Below are 22546 nucleotides of genomic sequence, written 5' to 3' on the forward strand. Positions count from 1 at the left end.
TCACCCATATTCAAGTTCTTAGTTTCCTTCTTTTACCTTACCTCTGTCATGGGTGACCTCCCCTTTGTGTGACCAGTGTTTCATAATATTGCTGTGTTTGGATTGGGTTTATATTACACACATGAGAGAACATGTGACTTTTGGCCTTGTGAGTCTGGCTAACTTCACTTAAGATGATGTTCTCCAGTTCCAACCACTATGGGAAACAGTATGGAGACTCCTTAAAAAACTAAAAATAGATCTGCCATACAACCCAGCAATACCATATCTAGGGATATACCCAAAGGAATGTGAATCAGCTTACAACAAGGACACCTACCTGCACACCCATGTTTACTGCAGCACTATTCACAATAGTTAAGCTATAGAAACAGTCAAGATGGCTCACTACTGATGAATGGATTAAGAAAATATGGTATTTATACACAATAGAATTTAACTCAGCCACAAAGAAGAATTAAATTTTGTCATTTGCAAGTAAATGGTTGGAACTGGAAAACTTACTTGTATTTTTAGCTGTCATTCTGAGCATCAATACTAAATAAAATGAATTGAAAAATAATTCAATGAATGTTTTCTAAGCATTATAAATATGGTTTTGTTGAAAGGAAGTCAGTATTTATAAACTTTTTGAATTGAGTAAACAAAATAGCAATACAGATGACTAACTTATGAATATTTGGGTTGTAAACTCATATTTAATTAAACATCCTTTGTAAGGCAACTTTCAAAATTAAATGTAAATATTTGATGATCAAAAAGTTTCTACAATCTTATAATTAACAAATGTGAACTTTTCCATCACTGAGAATTCAATAAAAGGAAAACGTTAAAAAAATTTTTAATAAAATGAATATATTTTCTAAGATATAAGCATATTAGTGGATACTTAAATTAGTTTTTAGCTATTGGCCATTTAGATTATTTAAATGGTGAAACTAAGGTTGGGGTAAATGTTCTGAGATTTTTTTTTTTTAAAGCTGCACCTTACCAGAGTTCAATGCTGTTTATATAGAAATTCAAATTGGATAAAATTCACTTCTATTATTATATGATCAAATAGTGGGCACTTTAATTTTTGTCTTCCTATCTGTTAAAGATAGCCATAATTAATTTGTTTGTTCTTATTTTTATACCATGATGATTAAGCCAATATTTAAAGTAAATTCTTTATTTCTCAAGTTTATCTTTTCTAAAATGAAAGTTTGGATATCAAGCATGATTCACTGACTTTATAACTTGTGTCCTAAAGTCATGGAGATTGAAAAATGTCTCCCTTAACTGTAATAAAGTCTGAAAATTAATTAAGGTAAATGAATATTCCAAATGAATCTCTACTGTTGTTTGAATAATTGTGTATGCTTGACAAGCTATTTTGCATGAAATATCAACAATGTGATTTGAATTGTACTCATAATTACCACTCTTCAACCACAGTAATTAATAAATTACTGTCCTCTCATGGGACTATCTTCAAACGTTTAAAATATTTATCATTGAAAGGTTCTATTGAGCTATGATGGTATTGTGTATAATTTTGTAAGGCTTCTGAATTTCTTCCAGTCTTATAATTTGTCTATTTTAACTTTTAATTTTCACTGAAATGTAACAGACAAAAATCTTTATCATATTTGGAGGAAAGACACATTTTTTTAGCTTGTTTGGGGAAGTCAGTTTTATCACTTAATGTCTAGCAATTCCAGTTTTTTCAATATGCAATGTAGTTGGATAGGCTCTATCCTGGACATGGAAACAACTACAGTCCCATAAGTAAGAAACTTAAATGATATTCAAAGAATTTTTAATAGAAGTTAGTTACAATTCATTTTCTGAAACAAGGAATTAACTAACTGGCAAACAAGTGATTAAAAAGAAAGTTAACAGAGTATCTTTTGACCAGGGACCTTGCAAGGTAGGATTTGTTAATTTGGCAACACTGTCAGTAAATTTTCCCACCATGTCTCCTTGTGGATTTATGTTCCTCATAATAGTTAGCCCTGAGTGTTCTGTAGAAAGATGTGTGTGGCACTCATTCTTGTATGGCTGCCTGCCTGGTGACATCCCCAGGTTGGAAACACTTGAAAACAGTGTAAATTGATGTGTGAAGAAAATGATCACATGGAAATCAGTGCATATTCCAGAAAGTAATTCTCCGCTCCTTTATTGTCCTTAATGACTGAGAAACACTGTAGCATTTAGCGTGGAAAACACACATCTGGCCATTGTCAGCAAGGTTGTGCTTCTGTCAGCTATCCAGACCTCCGTGAGTTTTGTGACTGGAGTCACTGGTCACTGGACCATCTTTCCGGAAGCAAGACTGAGGAGAGGGAAAGGATATATTTGTGCTGGCCTCTAATCCCTCTCCTGAGTTACTCTAAGGTAAGTGATTTGTTTTATTATTTTTGTTCTCAGGTTGCCTATTTGTTTATTTGATTTTTATGTTTGCTTATTTTTTTTTCCATAGTCTGAAACACTTGGAAAGATTCCTTTCAAAATTAACTGGTGTCTCTTGGCTATCAACTGGTTGACTATGTCCTATGACTACACTTCTAAGGGCAAGCATACAGAGAATGAACAGTGAAGACTTTTGGGTTGGGTTTTAGACAGTAGAAAATCCCATTGTTCTCATGCTGACCTACAAGGAGCAACAGCATGGAGAAAATATCATTCAAGAAATTTCCAGGTAAGGCTGGAACATATAGCTCAGTGGTACAGAACTTCCCTGGCATGCATGACCTCTTAAGTTTGATTTCCACTGCAAAAACACAAGACATAGCAAAAACAAACACCCTAAGCAAATAAACAAAATGTTTCCAAGTATCAGGCTTGATAAATATTTGGGGATGTCTTATATGGTCAAAAGATTGACTTGAGAAAGAAAATATAGTTTTGGAAGACAAGATTACTTATAACTGTTTCTTTTTTTTTTCTCTTTATTAAGGTGAGTAGGAGCTATTGATTGAATATGGTTTTCCTGGGCACAATGCTATCTTGCTCAAAAATTGACTATGGGTATATTTGAATAGACATTCATATTTGTAGTAGACCCTGAAAAATTTGGGGCTTAAAAATACTAAATTGTTACAGAAAGGGCTAAAATTTTCTTTAAATGTTGTAACTTTTTTGTTGATATGATACCATTTGTACAACGATAAGTAAGTAAAGTTTTTACATTGTCTCCTGGGAATGGATGAAATGTCATATTCAACCTATATGTTGTCTTATGTTCACTGTGGGAAAGGGAGAACTAGAAGACCACAATTTAAAATAATCACTATTGTTATTAATGGAACACTGATAAGAATAGGGATTATGGAAATGGGAATCATAGTGCAATTTTTAAATTATTTTAACTCACTGTGTTACACTTTCATATCAACATATATATTTTCAGAAACATAAAAACACTGAAAATTTTAGTTCTAATTACAGATTGCATTTCAAGAGTAGAAGCCATTTTAAAATGCAAAATCTGATTCTGAACTAGAAGTTTTAGCATATTTTGGGCTTTGTGTAAGCTCAGAGTCTCACCGGAAAATTTAAGATTTATGAAAATCAAGCGTATGTATATTAAGGAGACTGTAAGATTCCTAATGCAACCCAACAAATATTTTTTGAATGCTCATTTTCTGGCAGACACCATGATAGGTGCTAATTTTATGTTACAATTAACAGAAAATCTCTATCTTCAGCCTAATAAGGTAGCTGATTCTTACTTAAAACCTTAATTAACCTTAAAAAAAGAAATGGAGAAATCTGAAAACCATGGATTTGAAACTGTTCTTTTAAGAGTATTAGATTGTATTCTGTTTTTTTTTCCATCCCTATTAGACCTCAGATGCAAATAGCAGAATTGGAGTCATCAAACTTTGCTTTCTAACACAAACTCATCATTGTTCATTGATCCATGAATAGTTTGCTTTCATTAATTTACTTATACACACACACACAGAGGCAGACCACCCACTGAAACATAAGCTAGGATCACAGCTACCTAGAACAAAAATGACACTCTATCTCTCTAACATACTCATTGTCTTGGCATTCCCAAACAAGTTAGAGATTTAGTGAAGGGAAAAAGAAATTGATCAAATTAATCAGAGAACTGAGAAACAGATTCATGTGTGTAGACTATGATGTATAGTAATACCACAGATTAAAAGACATTATGATAATGTTCTCCAGTTCCATCCATTTTCTTGTGAATGGCAAAATTTCATTCTTCTTATAGCTGAGTAAAATTCCATTGTGTATAAATACCACATTTTCTTGATCGGTTTGTCAGTTGTGGGGCATCTTGGCTGTTTCCATAGCATGGCTATTATAATAGTGCTGCAATAAACATGGTGTGCAGGTGCCTTTGTAATAACCTGAGTCGCATTCCTTAGGAGTGGGATTGCTGGATATGGCAGATCTATGTTCAGTTTTTTAAGAAGCCTTCATATTGTTTTCCAAAGTAGTTGTACTAGCTTAAATTCCCACCAGCAGTGTATGAGGGCTCCTTCCACTCCCCACCCCCTCATTCTTGCCAGTATTTGTTGGTGGTGGTCTTGATGATAGCTATTCTAATGGGTGAGGTGGAATCTTAATGTGGTTTTGATTTGCATTTGTTTTATGGTCAGGCAGGGATGGTGAGCATTTTTTCATGTGTTTTTTGGCCACGTGGATTTTTTCCTTTGAAAAAGTTCTGTTTAGTTCAGTTGTCCACTTCTTTATTGGTTCATTTATTTTGGAGGTTAGTTTTTTGAGCTCTCTGTATATTCTGGTTATCAGTCCTTTGTCTGATGTTCTCCCTCATACACGGATTACAGACCCAAAACAAATGCAGTAATATTACTGGACATGGGTCACACACTCAGGGGAGAACACAAATAGGAGGAATAGGAAAAGGGAAGGAAACCTCAAACTGGAATGTGGTTGATGTGCTCCCTGTTGAGGAGCCAAAAGTGTAATCTTAAATTGGTAGAGGCCACTATGGAAAGGGGACCAGGAAGTAGCAAAGAAGCCTAGTAGAAACGAACCAATGTGGGTTGCAATACACAAGTGCATGGAAGCAACACTAGGACTCTCTCTGTATAGCTATCTTTATCCCAAACTATCAAAAACAATATGTCTTTCTTACTATCTCTTATGTTTTCTCTTCAATGAAATTGGAGGAGAGGGCGGAACAGGTTCTGCCTGGAAGTGGGGGTGGGGGGAGTGTGGGTGGGGGGGCACAGACAATGTATACACATGTAAGTAAAAGTAAAAATGATAAAATAAAAGGAGAAAAAAAGAGATTATGGGTTATTCAATAAATAAAGCTGGAAGCAAACAGTTATCCTTTGGACAAAAGATAAACTTGGATCTATACCACATACCACACACAAAAACAAAATCTAGATGCATATGTTTGAATAATAAAATTTTTACTGTAGTAGAAAATAAAGTTAAATAACTATTTAACATTGGTACAGGAGAATAGTCCTTTAGCAACATCCTCCCAAAGCACTGACTATGCAAAAAAGTGAATATTTAAAGTTAAGAATTTTGTTCATAAAAGACAACTTAAAGCAAGAGAACTAGGTTGCATAACCTTTTGTGGCTGTGATAAGATACCTGAATTAATCCACTTAAAAGGAAGAAAGATTTATTTTGGCTCATGGCATCAGATGTTTCAGTTCATGGTTGGTTGGCCTCATTGTATTAGGTCTATGCTAGGAACATGTAGTAGAACAAAGCTGCTGACCTTCTGGAGCTGAGATGCAGAGAGAAAAAAGGAAAGGTGAAGATCCCCATATCCCCAAGGGCACACCCTCAGTGACCTCACTTCCTTCCACAGAGCCTCACCTCTTAAAGATTCCACCAGCTCCCAATAGTGCAATCAGTTGAGGACCAGGAATTTAAGACATAAGCATTTAAGGGACACTTACGATCTAAAACATAGCAAGAATATATTCACTACATCCACAATCAATAAAGAATTACTAATAAGAATATATTTAAAATACGCATAAAAGTACAAGCACATGAAAAAATGCTCACCATCCCTGGCCATAAAGGAAAGGCAAATCAAAACCACACTAAGATTCCACCTCACCCTGTTAGAATGGGTATCATCAAAAACACCAACACCAACAAATTCTGGCAAGGATGTGGGAAAAAAGGAATCCTCATATACTCATGTGAAAAACACATGAGTAGATAGATTGTCATGGAAAAAGAAACACATATGGCCAATAATTACAGGAAGGGATATTAAAAGTGTAATGATTGAGTAAATACAAATGCTGAGTGCAATGATATACTATTTTAGTGCATTCAGTTACTGGATATTTAAATGTAATTCAAATACACAATGTATATATTGCTTGTTTGTATGAAAACTATAGCAACTGAGTTGGAAAACTGCTTGGCATTGTCTCTTAACTATTTCTTATGTCCAGAAATCCTATATCTGCATGTATACCTAGGAGAACAAGAGACCCGTATATGTCAAATGTAGTACCAATCTTAACAGTGAAAACCTGGTGACTACTTAAATGACATCAATGGGAGAATGAATTAATAAGGTGTGATATATCCTCACAATGAACCACAACAACACAAAAATATGATTCAATCTTAGTAACAGGATATTAAGTGAAAAGATCCTCTAACTATTTCATTAATATGATATCTTTTTAAAACATTTTAAACAAACTTAAGATAACTATTTCAGGAAGATATCTATGCAATCAGACTGCTTAAAAAGGAAAGCAAGGAAATGATGAATATGATCTCAGTTCAGTTCTGAATCTTGTATATTTCCTTATGAGAGAAAAAAAGGAAGGAAGAAAAGAGGGAGAAAGGGAGAGAAGGAGGAAGGAAACAATTGTTTTGTACATATTTGAATAATATATAATACTAATTTCATTTCCTTTACATATACAAACCACTCTCAGGGATAATAGAAAGCTGATTTTAAAAATGACAATTTGTAACTGAACATTAATTTTAGTAAGATTGTATAAATAGACTTGTCTCAATGTATGTTGGCAATACTGAAGCAAGAAAAGGTTAAATGACTTTTTCACTGAAAAAAAAAAAAACAGTTGTCATCTATAGTGCCAAAAATAGAAGTTCTGATTTCCACTCCTGTGATCTCAACAGAAGACAGAATGTTCACTTTATCTGACTGATATAAAATACACTTCTCCAAGGACTCTATTATTTTGAACTTCTATGTAAGTACATGTAATTACAAGCTTCTGGAAATATGTTCTGTTTATTTTATCATTTATAATAGCAAATAAAGTCTTGGGCTGAGTATTTACCCAACAGTGATGCTGACAACCTCCAGAGTCATTAGACTATTTGTACGGGTCTGTTTAGATATTTTTAAGATCGATGACCCATTAGTGCAATTATAGAATAAGATGGTTGCTGCCACACAGATCCTGTTCTTGCTACCAGAAAATGACATTTGATGTTGGAACCAATTTCTGCACATCAGTAAAAATGTGTCTTTACTTGGATAAAGGCATAGAAACAGAATTGTAACGATGTTTTTAAAATTCTTTTTCTAATGAGCAATGCAGTCATTCTGTTTTTCCAATTTCCCTGATAAAATTCTAAATCATATTCTCATTAAGCCTCAATGGACACATTTATTCTTTATTGTTATTTTAATTATTATTTACAAAATATATGTAAAAGTACAAACTAACAGAAAAACACATGAATAGAGATTCACAGAAAAAGAAGCACTTTTGGTCTATAATTCTGAGGGGATAGTCAACACTTGAGGGTGAAATAAATGCAAATACTTATTGCAACAAGGTACAGTGGTGAAGTGGTGAAGATTCAAATCTCTTCACATTTAACTGGTGAAGATTTAAGTGTCTCCAACACCATTAGAAAATCCCCATTGTATCTGTTTTCCCTACCCCACTCACACAGTGTCACACAGTCACATATTCCTACCATTTATACCTTGGAAGAACCTTAGATATGAGACTAGCAAGTACAGCCGTATTTCTCAATGGATACCATAGTCCCCTGTTAGGGAGTAATCTTCCCTTGGGGTGGGGAACATGAAAAGATACCATAGACTTTGTTGAGAATCTTTTGAACTTCTGAAGTTATGACAAATAAAGTCTCCTGATGTGTGTTACTGTGGTTTGAATATGTTCTCTCCAAAATTCAGGTGCTACCAACGTGACAGTGTTAAGAAGTGAGGCCTTTAAGAAATGATTAGCGCATCCAGGTTTTTTCCTCATTTGTGAGATTAAGGCCACGATAAAAGAGACTTCACACAACACTGAACCTACCCTTGATAGCTTATCCTAGTATGAAGCAAGAAGGCTCACCAGGTTCCAGATGCCTGAACCTTGATCTTAGACTTCCCAGAGTTTATTTTTTATAAATTACCCAATCTCAGGTATTTTATTGTAAGAGACAAAAATGGACTAATGTATGTTAAAAATTTCATGGTTTTTTTTTTGCATTTGTCATTGACTTATTTCACAAATTACAAGGGATTATATGATTTATTTTCCTTGTAAAAACTGATGGCTGCTTCCTAGAAAAAAAATAATAAATCCTAATCCACCAATCATATATAGAAAAGAAAACTTTGTTTCTGTTTAAAATATATTTCAATGAGAAGGGTGTTTAATTTGGCTTAATAATAAGTTAAGATTTAGAATGATAATGAAAATAACATGAAAATATGGATATCATTTTTAATATTCGATAAATTTTGAGTCAATTTTAACAGTAAGGAGTGTTCAAAGTTGTCTGAGCTCACGTGGTTTTGTAATAGAAAATGAATTAATTTCCCAGGCAGAGCAGAGTTTCAAGACCACTAACTAGCACTTTCTCCAAGACATTTCAAGCTGAGTTTCAACTCTAACAAATCCTTTGTCTTCAAATCAAATGAGATTATGCAAACTTTGGTATCTGGGAAAGACATTTGAATCCTTTCAATTTTAAATAGTCTAAGCAGACATAACCTTTAAAAACAGTTTTGCTATCCTTCTAGGTGTTTGTGGATCTTCAGGATAACTGACAATGGCCTCATTTTCAACCCCCTTAAACCTCTACATGCGAAGGTCACAGTTTTCACTTCTAGTATCTATCTCCAAAATGGTGTTTTCAGGACCTACCTACTGGACCAGAGGATCCGGAATTGTTAAATCTCATTCTTTAGGTTTAACATCTACAAGAAAGTCTTGCTACAAGGATAAACCACTCTTAGCAAGTTCTTCTAAGATTCTGGTATATTTTACTTAAAAAAACAAAGTGAAATTTCTGACCCATGTTTAGACAACTGTAATAACACTTTTCTGCTAGAAAGCCAAGGCATTTTAGATAGTAAAAAGAAGAAATTTTGCTCCATTTCTAAATGAAAAACTTGAAAATGTAGATTCAACGACATGACTGTAGAATTATTAGGGCCCTTTTAACAGAGCAGGCAAGGCATCTTTTAGGAAAATTGTCAGCCTTTAATGCTAATGCATGTTGATGGTTAAAGCACTAAGTGCCTCTGGCTTCTTCAGAATAATCAGCTGCATTTTGGATCTAGAAACTCATTTGCGGGATTAAGGCTTTAAAAAAAGAGGCTTCACATTGCACTGGAGCTCTATTTGTACAGACTCCATAAGTACACGGTGTACCAAGATTTTTCCCTCCATAAGAAGTTCTATTTGATTAACAAGCTTTTCACGTTAGAAGAACTTGGCTTTTAAGCTATCCTGAAGCCACCACTCATACGCACTATAAGGCATGAGCACGCATGGATAAAATTTGGAGTTTTACTGAAACAATAAAATTTTTCACCCAGTTGCACACAAAATGGGAATGGCACAGCTGTTATTTTCGCTACAATTGGCTTCAAAATATGAACAAAATTAAGAGTTCAGGAGCAGGTTATATGGTGCGAACACAGGCACTGCTTTAGGATTTTTTCTCCTTGCCCTGAACAACCCACCAGATTAAGCATTTCTAGACTACTTGACTTGATAAAGCTTTCTCCAGTTATTTTCGGTTTCTTTCGCTTGGAAAGTGTCAAGACTTTCATGGTGGGACAAATACAAGTTTTGATAAATTTCCACCCCTTTAAAATTTGATTTTTCTCTAAAGGAAATAATTATAATATTGTGTGATTTATTTTTGGGATGTTCAGAGATAAGCTTTCTTGACTGTATGTGCTTACTGGCAGGGAACTTATCACACAAGAAACAGTCTGTTTTTTGTGCTCTATCACATTTAGCAATGCAAATAAAATAAAAGGAAATGTAAAAGCCATCAGCTCTCTCTTCTTTGACATTTGCCAACTTAAACTAAGTTTAATGTGAACAGAAAGAGATATGCATAAACATAATGTCAAATACATTTTCCTTAATTCTGCTGAATGCAATGCTATTCTAGATGTCCTCATAAAAGGATAATAATTTTGCATAAGGAATCCAGGCTACTCTATCCATGCTTAAAGGAAAATACTAAAAACATATTAAAACATTTAAAAAAAAAAGCTGAGTTTGGTGGTGAATGTGTATATTTCTAGCACTCAGGCGAAACCCCTCCACCCCCTAAATTAAACAAAATATATTTGCCATAAACAATTTTTTTTCCTCAAAAAAGGGAATCAAACAAAAACAAAGCTAAGTAAAAAGTGATCTATAAGCTGGGCACTGGTGGCTCATGCTTGTAATCCTAGCTTTTCCAGAGTCAGAGATTGGGAGGATCACGATTCCAGGACTGCCCAGGCAAAAAAGTTCTTAAGACCCTGTCTCAACAGAAAAAAGCTAGGTGTAGCCCGGCATCCCAGCTAGAATGGAAGTGTGAACAGGAGGATTGTAGTCCAGATGAATCTAGGCAAAAACAAAGGCCATATCTCAAAAATAACCAGAGAAAAAAGGGCCGGAGGTGTGACATAAGTGATAGAGCATCTGCCTAGTATGAAGTCCTGAGTTCAAATCCCACACTGCCAAAAATGATTATGCACATATACATACACACACTTATGTATACATATATATGACAAAATACCTCACAGTAACTTTTCCCACATATCCCTGGTGAGAAGTATTGTGGTGAAAATTCCCAATCTATAGATCCCTCTGGGAAAAAAATAATCTCACTGGGGACCAAGAGCACTTGAATAGTAGATTGAGATATTCCTAATATTTCTTCTATTTTGATTATACCTTTAAGTCTTTAATATACAAAGTCCATTTACAAAGAAATAGTGTAGGATTTAGATAGAGTGAGAAACAGTACTGAAGGGTTAGTGAGTTCTCCCCTCAGGAGCAAAAGAATGAGAATAAGAAGTACAAATAAGAGACAATATAGAAGTAAATAAAATCTATGACCCAAGTTTCTCAAAAAAATTTAAAATGTTCATCCATCTAATGTTTACTAATGGCTACTAATGCCATATAATTTTGAAAAAAAGCATAGTTTAGTAAAAATATAATTTTTAACATCAGTCTTGTTTTATAGCAGTAAAAGAGTTGATCCTGCTCATAACCTTTTTCCAAGGTAAATTTGCATTGATTACTATGCATTATCTGTCAGGATAATCTGGTTTATGCTATAGTATGTAAGCCTTAAAATTTTGAGGACTCTGAGCAATAAAGATTTGTTTCTTACTCAGGCTACATGTTCATTAAGAGTTGTCTAGAGCATCTACCTTTCATTTTCTCACTCTGAAAACCAAGTTGACTGATAATTTGTCAAAAGAAATATTACTGGCTACCTAGCAAGGGGAAGGGAACATGGCAGGTTAAAAGCTGACTCACAGGCTTACATAAGGAAGTGGAACACAAGTTTTCTACATGCAAATGAATGTCCAAAGCAGTTGTCAAAAAGACGTAAAGGGAATGGAGAAACCTAGGTGTAGTGTGTGAGAAGTAGAGGAAAAGGGGAATTTTTTTTTTGTTACAATCCTATTCACTATCACAGAATGATTGCCCATATAGAGTTGATTTATTTTCTTATTTATCATTATACTACATTAGAAAATACCAACATGTGATAGCTGGTGATTGGCCAAAGAAGACAGTTTTGGGTGACTATATCATTTTGTTCTGTATTTTAGGTCCGAACATGCAAATGGCAGTGATAAAGGTGGGAGGTCATTCTCACCGCACACCATTGTCAGTAACACATCGCACTCTGGGTTAATGAATCACATATTCCCAGAAGCTTGATATATATATATATATATATATATTTTTTTTTTTTTTTTTTTTTGTGGTAATTGGGATTGGATCGAGGGTCTTACAGTTGCTAAGAATACTCACCAGTGCTCCCACTTGAGTCACACACCCAGCCCTTTTGTTTGCATTTTGTTTTTGAGACAGTGTCTTGTTAACTTTTCCCAATTTGGCTTTGACCTCCTGATTCTCCTAACACCTGGGAGCTTGAATGTTTTAACACTCAGAAGATGGTAATGGCAAATAGATTGCTAATTATGTTTTTGATTACTTCAGTTGCTGAAAGAATTTCTTTGTAAACAACTGGATGTCCTCTTAACATGATCACTCATACATTTACTCATTTGTTTCTCTGAAGCACAGAGAATATGAAGTGTCAGGAAAAAGCCCATTTCTTGACAGCTGAGCCATTTGTATCACCATTCAAATGCTCTTAGGAAAGTATTCAAAACTCAACATTTTGTAATCATTAAATTTCTTCCTGAAATTTATAATTTAGGCCACTTAGTGTATAACTAAAACTTGAGGAAGTCATTCAAAAAGCACAAAAATGGTCTTCACTGGGAATATCAGTTCCACAAATTTTTTTTTTCATCTCTCATTCAAAAGCTTGTGTGAACTTTCTCTTGTCAGCCAGCAGATCTCCTTACAGTAAAGTAGGATCACATGTCAGTCCATTTCTGTCATGTACTCAAGATTATTTGCACTTTAATTACTGATCAGGGTCCTTTTAAGATCCTTCAGAAATAAATGAAGAAAATTGCTGACCTCTATATGTCTCCTGTGATAAAACTGTGTGTGGACTGACATTCAAGTGCAACTTATTTATTAACAAAGCAATACAATTCTTGTATTAGTTTTGTGTAGGTGTGACCAAAATACCTGACCCAAACAACTTAAAGGAAGAAAGATTAATTTTGCCCAGTTTCAGAGGGATCAGTCCATGGATGCCCATGGTTGCTGGCCCCCTGCACTTGGTAAAAACATCAAGATGGTGGGATTGTGCGGAGGAGGAGGTCTTCCCCTCATGGAGGACAGAAAGCAGAGAGAGATAGAAAGCAAGGAAGGGGCCAGGATAAGATAGCCACAATTTACTGCAGCCAGTGACCTAACTGCTCCAGCTAGGTCACCTTCCTCAAGTATCCAGAAACTCCCAAAATAGTGCCACCAGGTTGGGACCAAGTGTTAAACACATGAACTGTGGGTGATATTCATATCTAAACCATAAGAGCTGTATACAAATGTTCTTCCCTCAGAATTGAAAAACAACTTTTTTCAGTTGTTTTTATAGGTTACAGATGGCAGAAAAAAGTTAAATTTCTAATCTCTTCTAAGCATCTATTTTTCACTTTGAAAACCCACAAAATTCCATCAAACTATTTTCCTTATATCAGTGCTGCACATGTGCCAAAAGCTGATTCAGTGGTTTCCCCAAATGTAAAGCAAAATATGAGACCGCCACAACACATACGACCTACCACTACACTTATGTAAGGCAATTTTTGCAAAAGCTTACTCTGCCTTCTTTTTAAGCACAATTTGTGTTTTATATTGTTGTTGGTAGTAGTGTGACCTGTATCTGTTTTTACTTTGATAAGTACATCTAAGAACATACTTTAAATTATTAACAATTATTTCTGAAAGTCACATAATTTAATAACAAAAAATCTGAGCATTATTTAAATAAGAACCAAAAACTTCAAAAGTTTTTTGCCAGCAAAACAGGAGACTTGGAGTGAAAGTGTACTTGGCACAAATCAGTTTAATTTTCATATATCACTATTAAATTTCCTAGATTCACTTTTCTTTACTGGCTTTTGATTCACCTATTTGGCAATGCATACTCGTAGTTTGTAATTTTATTGAAGACATTCTCATTAGGGAGATTAAGAATGCTAAACAGAATTGTTTTATGTGTTACTACTTTTTCCATTACTTGCCATAGTAAATGTAAAGCAACACAGTAAGAATACTGAAAACAACTCCAGATGTAATAAGAATAAACAATACCATAGCACCGGCATGCAACACCAGGCAAGATGAAGTGACACTTCACACTTTCTATATGACATGAATTAACTTTCAGGAAAAAATTATTAATAAGGAATTCATCGTGAAAATAAAATTAATCTTAATAGTTCAAATTTGTAGACTGTAAGGTAGATCCATCACATGACTTTTGTTCTGAAATTTCTGCATCAGCTTCTAGATCTCCATGGACTGCTCATGACATGCTTTCCCACTTCATCCCAGCAAGGTCTATAAGACAAATCCATACAACCTGTCCTGTATTTTCTTTCTTTACTCACATTCCCTTTTCCATTAGCGCACTAGATTTTACATTTTTTTATTAGTATATATTAATTGTACAAAATAATGGATTTCACTATTTCATTTTCATACATGTATATAATGTACTTTAATCAGCCTTTGCTTATTTCAAGACATCTGCAACTACAGACCCAGCTTCTCCCTTAGAAATTAAACTTGGATGCCTGTGAGACATCTGTACTTGGATGTCTAAAAAGCACCATCCATTTACTAGGTATAGAATGGGAATTTTGATGGTCTTCTCCAAACATGGCCCACCTCCAAAGACTCCCACCTTATGATATTATAATTCATTCACTTGTTCAAGCCCAAGCTTAAGCATCAATTGAGACTTCTACTCATATGCCATGTACCCAATGCAGCTACAATTTCTGTTGATTTTTCTCTCAAAAGTACACCTGAAATCTGACAATGTCCCTCTACTTGTACAGTTGCCACCTTTGTTCAAACTGCCATCAACTTATCTCTTTCTTGATCTCATTACCTTTACCTTCTTAAGTGTTTCCCTTGTTTCTACTTTCTTTTTCTTTCTGTCATTACTGGGGTTTGAGCTGAATGCCTTGTACCTGCTAGGCAGGCACTCTACTACAGAGCATTGCTTTATCCTAGGGCCAGTCTGGAGTGTGATCCTCCTATTTATGCTACCCCAGTAGCTAAGGTGACAAGTATGTACCACTGAGTCCAGCTATTGGTTGAGATGGGGTTTCACAAGCTTTTAGTCCGGGGTGACCTTGAACCATAATCCTCTTGAGCTCCATCTCCTGAATAGCTAGAATTACAGGCACGAGCCACTGTGCCCAGCTTTGTTTTTATTCTTGTAACAACTGTCTTTTCACAATGACCAGAAAGGACCTTTTCTGAAAACAAAAATTGTCAGGTAAAAACTCTCCAAGGGCCTCCCATCACACTTAGAATGAGGTTCATTGCTCTTGTATGGTCTGCAAAGCCTTATGTGATCTGCAATCCTGATGTCTCTAGGGAGCCTACTTACTTATTCTACTGCAGACATACTGGCTTTGGGATGTTCTGTCCACACATTAAAATCATTCTTGTCTCTGGATTTTTGCACTGTTTCCTTCTGCCTGGAACACTTTACGCCCACCCCCTGATATTTGTGTGATTTATTCTATTACCTCAGTTAGGTTTTCTTTACTGATTTTCCTAACAATAGTTTAATATCATCCACTAATTCTGCTTTCTCTTTCTCTAAAGTTTCATAACTCTGTGATACTTTATTGTATGCTTCTTTGTCACAAATTTCTCTCACTGGAATGTAAGTTCTGTGAATGCAAAAACATTGAATTATCATGACTCAAAGTACATAAGATATCTAGAAACCCCATGGTCCTACTGTCAAGTAAACTGTACATATACAACGAGCAGAGGTAAATATTTGATACTTTCTATCCTTTAGTTAGTTCTGTGTAAAGCAGAATGCTACAAGGCAGAAGACATGAGAGAATCTCTAAAAAAGGAAAAGCTGGCCACTCAATCTCAGAGGAGTAACACTCTGTGAGGAAAGAAATGAGTGTATAGGGAATTTAGCTTTGGTCTAGAGTCATCATAGGAGTTTAACTGAGAAGGGCCGTAGAGTTTCTAGATATCATATATACACTGAGAAAATTAATTTCACCCTTGGATCAGTTCATAGGTTAAAATTTGTAAAGTAATAAACATGGTTATTTACTTAAGCTATATTCAGTATTAACAAAAATCAAATCATGAACAAGTACCTGATGAACACTGAGTACAGCACAATATAAGCCAAATCCCTGCAAAGGCTAAACTTTAACTTTATTGCATTGGCTATCGTTTAAACCTATAGAGAGTTTTCTATATCTCTACCTTAGTCAACTGGTTTTCTGAATCTACTGCATCTAATGTGACCTATCATTGTTGAAAATGTGCATGGTCACAAGTAGAGCTGCAAACAGGAAGAAAGGTTGATTCATGCATTCCCTGAGAGTTGTGTGCTCATGTGACAACCTTTTCAGGTAGTCATTGGATTCCATTGAATTTGGATAGGATGATAGCAGGTAATATCCCTGGGGACACCTTAAAAGTTAAATATGCTGGAATTATGGGCTCTAGATTCTGATTAATGAAATATTATCTAGTGCCTGATGGGCAAGGAGCAGTAAGTTACTGACTGAAAACATAGCTTATGTTATGTTATACATCTTAAGGTACTTTCTTTGTAATCAATTAAATTTATTATTTGAATAGTCAATTTTACCACCATTCAATATAAAATCAAATAGTCATTTCAACACACTCATTTGGCTTGCTTCACTCTTGAAAGCATTGCAAAGATTTGCTGTGAAGTCATACTAGCCCATGCAGAGATTTTCATTGTTGCACTGGACAGTAATATTTGAATAACTATAACTTTAGCCAGACTTAACAGTGAAAAATTTAGTTGAGATTTCTTCTAAGAAAAGCTCACTGTCATTAGTATGACTATTTTTCCCTGAATTTCCAGGTGGCTTCATGTGAATACTAAGTAGTTTAAACTACCTACAAGAGTCACGTTCTGAAGCAGTCCCTTCCTTGGTACCATAAGATTAACATTTGGTTTTGTATGAATGTATAAATTCTTGCTGAATCTAATTTAAGAATTTAGCAGACTAAATTATATTTTATCATCTGGCCAGGAAGCTAAAAACAGAAAGTTAAAGATGTAGTTCCAATTTTAACGATTTCAACTGTTTATGTGGAAAAGATATGTTTTCAATTCAGAAGACATATGGCTGAATATAGTTATTAAGAGCTTGGTGTCCTACCTCTCGAATTGCTGTACAAAACTCACTCTGAAGCACCTTTTTGAGGGATTGTAGCTTGTGCACTGGTACCTCTCCAGATTCCTGTAGCTTCTCCAGTAATTCAATTGCTCTTGCAACATCTGAATGGAAAAAAATCAAAATGGAGAGACCTAGAATCAATTATATAATGCCAGTAAAACATCACTATCCCGGCTGAGTTTTCTATTTCTCTACCTTAGCCACTGGGTCTTTAACATCTACTGACCACATATACCAACTAAAACAACATGAAATTAGTTACAAAATCAGAATTTATAAATCATAGCTTATTGATTACATTTTTGGTAAAAGGTCACTCTAATTTTTTTCATATAATTTTTGCTTAATATACCTTGCTGGAATTTCATATATGTTATTTCTGTCAAATAAATCAGTTTTAATAAGTGAGAAGAACAAGAAAAATATGTTATTTATTCTGATATCCTAATAGCCAAACTAGTTCTGTCAATTTTATCTTTGAATTCTTTTCTTCAGTTTGACTCTTCTTTTCCCACATGACATTTATCACAGCTGCAATATTACAAGTAGTTAGTATGATTACTTGATTAATGTACCTCTCCTTTACTTGTCCAAAAACTTTCAGGTATGGACTTAACTGTTTTTTTTGTTTTTGTTTTTTTTTGCCATTGCATCTCTAGAGTATAGTATAATACAAGAAATAACTACTTGATGAAGAAATGAATTAATAAATTCTCTCCATTTTACCTCTATTGCATCATTCCAGGTCCTCACTATCTCTCCTCTATACAACTGAAAAAATTTATTTTACAGTCTCTTCATAAGGTCCACAGTTATCTTCCTAAACAAAAATGTGATCATCTCTCAGCTTTTAGAACAGTACCAAACAAGAGTGCTTAATATCAATATCAAAGGTTAGTAAGCATATACCCTCTTCTTGCCATAAAAATTTAAAATTCAAGGATTATTTCATATTGCCAAGAGAAAATAAAACAATGAAAGGCCATTGTAAAGATACTTGTATGTCTGTGGATATAGCTCAGTGCACTTGTTTTTTATGTGCAAGGCCCTTGGTTTGATCCCCAGCACCACAAAAAAACTACTTAAAGCGAGCTCTTCTAACTGTTGCTACAGTCAATACTTCACTGAAAAGTCACTTAGGCATCTAAGTAGTAGAATGTAAAGTTTTCAATTCCTAGAAGATTAGTTCCAGAAAATATCACATATCCCTGCAGTCAGATTATAAATTCATCCATTCACTCATCCATTCAGTTAATCTGAGTATCTGGCATTAAGAGTGACAAGTATAACATACTTCCTTTCCAAACTCATAGAACTCACAATCAAATAAAAAAACATAACAGCAATGCCACCTATAATAAAATTATAACATTTTAGAATTTGGGTGGGGTTAGCATAGATGTAGTAGATATCAAACTAAAAAAAATGATTAGAAAGTGACTTTGCAGAATCTCTCCCTGAAGTAATTATGTTGACAATTGTAGACCAAAGTAGTATAAATTGTGAAATCAATATGACACTGTTAGTTCCCAAGGTTTGTCTTTTAGTACATAAACTGGAAGACAACATAGTCAATTGGACAGCACTGGTCACATCTACAATCAATAAGGTACTAAGCTGAGATTTAATGCACTTCCAACTGCATAAAATACTCTTCTCAGATGCCCCATGGGTGTATGGAACTCTTCATATGTTTAAAACTGAGATCATTTATTCTTTTCCTGAAACCAGTTCTTGTCTTCCTATATTCTATATTTCCATTAATAGCATACCAAAGCAGCCTGCCTCCTAAGCTAGACCATGGCATTGTCTTTCACACTCATTCCCCAGATGTAGTTAGTCAACAAGTGCTATAGATTCTCTCAAAAATGGCTTTTAAGTGGAACTCCTCCACTTCAATATTTCAGGGAATTCATCATTTCTCACCTGTAGTACTGGAAAAATGTCCTGACTGATCTTTAATTTAGCCTTTTCTTTTTCAGTCCATCTTCTATACTCCTTCTGAATGATAAGCCTAAATATTATTCTCCTATCCATAAAACCTCACTGACACTACAGGATAAAGTTCAGACCATTTAGTGGTTTGTGGAAGAAGCTTAGCAGCCCACCTCTGCTCCCTCATCACTTTAGAGCCCCCTCTATGTATAATTTGCACATCCAAATTTTTACTGTTCTTAGAACATACTACAAAATGCTGTGCCTCTATGGCTTGGTGCATATTGCCCTCTGTTCCTGGAGTGCAATTCACTCAGAATATTGGACCTTATTCTGTGCATAAGAGGAGGTTGTTCTTTCTCTTGCTTTCACGGCATGTACAGGACTGAGGGCAACAGTTTGCAGGAAAGGTGTGTGTTCTATAAGCCAAGTACTATGAGTGGTCAATGGATTATAATAAACACATATATCACCATGCAAGAGGTTAGGAAGAACCTCTTTGTGGAAGCAGTAGTTAAGCACAGTCCTAGGTAGAAGGTGGAAGTGTGGAAAGGGAAAAGAATATTCTAGGTAAAGGAAATAAATGAAGATGAAGACTTGTTTAAGAGAGTGTAGGTCATTCAAAAAATTGAAAGGGGAGGTAGGGGGAAGATGGCTCAATGTATACACCTGTGAGTAAATGTAAAAACAATAAAATAAAAAAACTGAAAAGACTTCAGTTTAGCTAAAACTGATAGCAGGGAGAGAATGGCAAGTGATGGAGCAGACAAAGGACACATCGTGGAAGGTTTTTTAGGTTGTGTAGCAAAGATTTAACTTAAATAGCATCTTTCTAGGCATCTCTTCACTGTCCAGGCAGCTTCAGTTGCTATCAGCTCTGTGCTCCTACAGTTCTTTGTTTACTTATCCATCACAGTAATTATCACTCTCTGCTGTAACTCTGTTTGCCTGTCTGTCTTCCTCCTTCATCTCTGCAAATCTCTTTGTTTCTTGAGGTATCAGGAACAATATCTTGTCATTGTATCCACAGCTCACTGCAGAGTACCTGACACATATTAAGTGTTTAAAGCACATTTGTTGAATGAATAGTAGATTAATTCATGAGACTGGCTCAGGAAGGCAAGTGTTAGAGGTCATTATCTGTATGAACCTGTAACTTCTCATGAATCTAGATCTCCAAATCTCTTTCAGCATTGGCAGAGACTTTCTTGGTCTGGTGTGGGAGAAAGAGACAAGCCTAAATCTATAGGCCGAAGGGTATTAAGGGCAATGGGGGAAGCTCAGGAAAATTGAGAATGATAGCAACCCGAATATTAGGTAGTTTTCATCCTGTGCTGTGCGTTGGAATTACCTGGGGCGCATTTAAAAATTGTCGATTTCTAAGCCCCACCTCAAATGAACTAATCTAGACTCTCTAGAACAGTAGCTCTCAACCCTGACTAAAAAAATATGCCTGATTTAGCCCCAGCCCAGAATCCATATCTGAGGCTGAGACCCCTGCTCCAGTCAATGTGGTGGTTCTAAAGTTCCTTTGTGATGTTAATGTGCAGCTAGGACTGGGAACCACTGCCAGGGGTTAATGGCTCTAAAACATGAATATATCTAAGCGTAACTTGAGAGAGCTTAGTGAGATGAAGGCTTACAACCCCCAGCCCCACTGGAGAAATGGTGATTTAGGAGGTGTGAAACTAGGATCAGGTATATCCTTCTTAAACAAATGCTCAAAGTAATTCTGCAATTGTTGGTTCGAAGAAGAAAAGTGAACACGATGATCCTTTAGTTTCTTTCACCTCCAGGTATTCCTGGAGATTTGCATTCTGTTATTCTTTTATACAGTGTTTGAAAGGATACTGAATGGGATTCTTCCAGGAGTCTCAGAATTCTTGATAAAAGCCCATAGACGAAAGTGATTAATGTGGGGTTACCACCGTATTCTAAAATGCTGATCCTTACAAAAGGCATATTGTTGGAATCATCTGAGTTTTCCACTGGCCTTCTAACCCAGACCAATTAAATCAAACTCTCTAAGAGTGCCATCCATTCCTCAGTGTTTTTGAAGCTTCCAAATGATTCATATGGCCATCCAAGGCTAAGAAAAAATGTTATTCAAAACAGGAGTCATCAAAGAAAGCAGACACACCTGAATTAACGCATATTAAAAGCTGGTCTGTGCCAGTGATGGTGCCAAACAACTATAATTCCATCTACTCTGGAGGCAGAAATAGAAGGCTCAAAGATCTAGGTTAACCTTTGCAAAAGTTAGCAAGACCTCATCTTAAAAACAAGCAGGGTATGGCAATGCATACATGTGGTTCCAAGTGTTTACAGGCAGATGTAGGAGGCATGCTGTCCAGGGCCAGTCAGGCAAAAGTGCCAGATCTTATATGACATACAAACTAAAAGCAGGGGCTCGGGTGGTACAGAGCTTGCCTAGCAAGTCTCAGGCTCTGAGTTTAATCCCCAATACCACCACCACCAATAATTAATAATAATAATAAACAAAAGGTAAACTGCTTTTGTTACATTATACCAGGGGTCTTCTCCAGTCCTTTTAAGAGGCACTTGGGAGATGAGAGAAAGAACTGTCACTGAGTTCAAGGCAGAGTACTAAGTTTCTTGCTTCTGTTCCATCAGCTAAGTGGGAAAGGTCCCAATAGCACCACTTGTAGAGAATGAGAGTGCTTGAAAAAAGGGAGACTAGCACACTTTCTTGGCTATGTAGGCAGTGGTCTTAGTGATCTGCCTCATGTCTGACTGAGCAGAGGGGGAGAGTTGGAGAGCAGTGGCCACTGGGGTCTGAACCGTCTTGCAGGTTTGAAGCCAGAGAGACACAGCAGATGCACAGGCCTAAAAACACACGTTGAAGAGATCAGGTCCCTCTAGTCAAGGATGGCTGTTGCTAGATAGTAGGAGTCATGAGTGATAACTCAATATGAGACTAGACTTATAAACAGAGATCCAGTTCCTTTTATCTCTGCACTAGAAACTGCAATATGCACCAAGCCATAGAGGCACAGCATTTTGTAGGTCCTAATGAGGATCAAAGTATCACATATATACATACGTATATATGCACATGAAGATAGCATAATGAAACCCACCAAACACTGCAAGGGAATATGACAGTTAAATTTCAACATGAGATTCAGAAACTTTGACATAAGACGTTGTATGTTAAGATCTTTATGTATCTTAACCCATTTTTATCGTTGTAATTACTCCAAATGGTGATAAATATCCACATTTTGCAAATGAGAAAACTGAGGCTTATTCTCTACAGAAAATTTAAACAACTTA

General features: G+C 35.5%; 1 protein-coding gene across 3 annotated transcripts in view; it reads right to left on the reverse strand.

The window, feature by feature from the left end:
• Positions 1-22546, reverse strand: part of Lin7a (lin-7 homolog A, crumbs cell polarity complex component) — a 155506-nt gene that overhangs the window by 94387 nt on the left and 38573 nt on the right. For 2 of the 3 annotated variants that reach the window (XM_074084027.1, XM_020173065.2), the window contains exon 2: positions 17297-17415. In XM_074084027.1, coding sequence (XP_073940128.1) covers positions 17297-17415 — 119 coding nt within the window. Of the gene's footprint in view, positions 1-17296; positions 17416-22546 lie in introns of those variants that run through there. The other variant, XM_074084028.1, reaches the window with a different exon arrangement.

The sequence above is a fragment of the Castor canadensis genome, chromosome 8 (assembly GCF_047511655.1).
Source record: "Castor canadensis chromosome 8, mCasCan1.hap1v2, whole genome shotgun sequence".
NCBI classification, from domain to species: domain Eukaryota; kingdom Metazoa; phylum Chordata; class Mammalia; order Rodentia; family Castoridae; genus Castor; species Castor canadensis.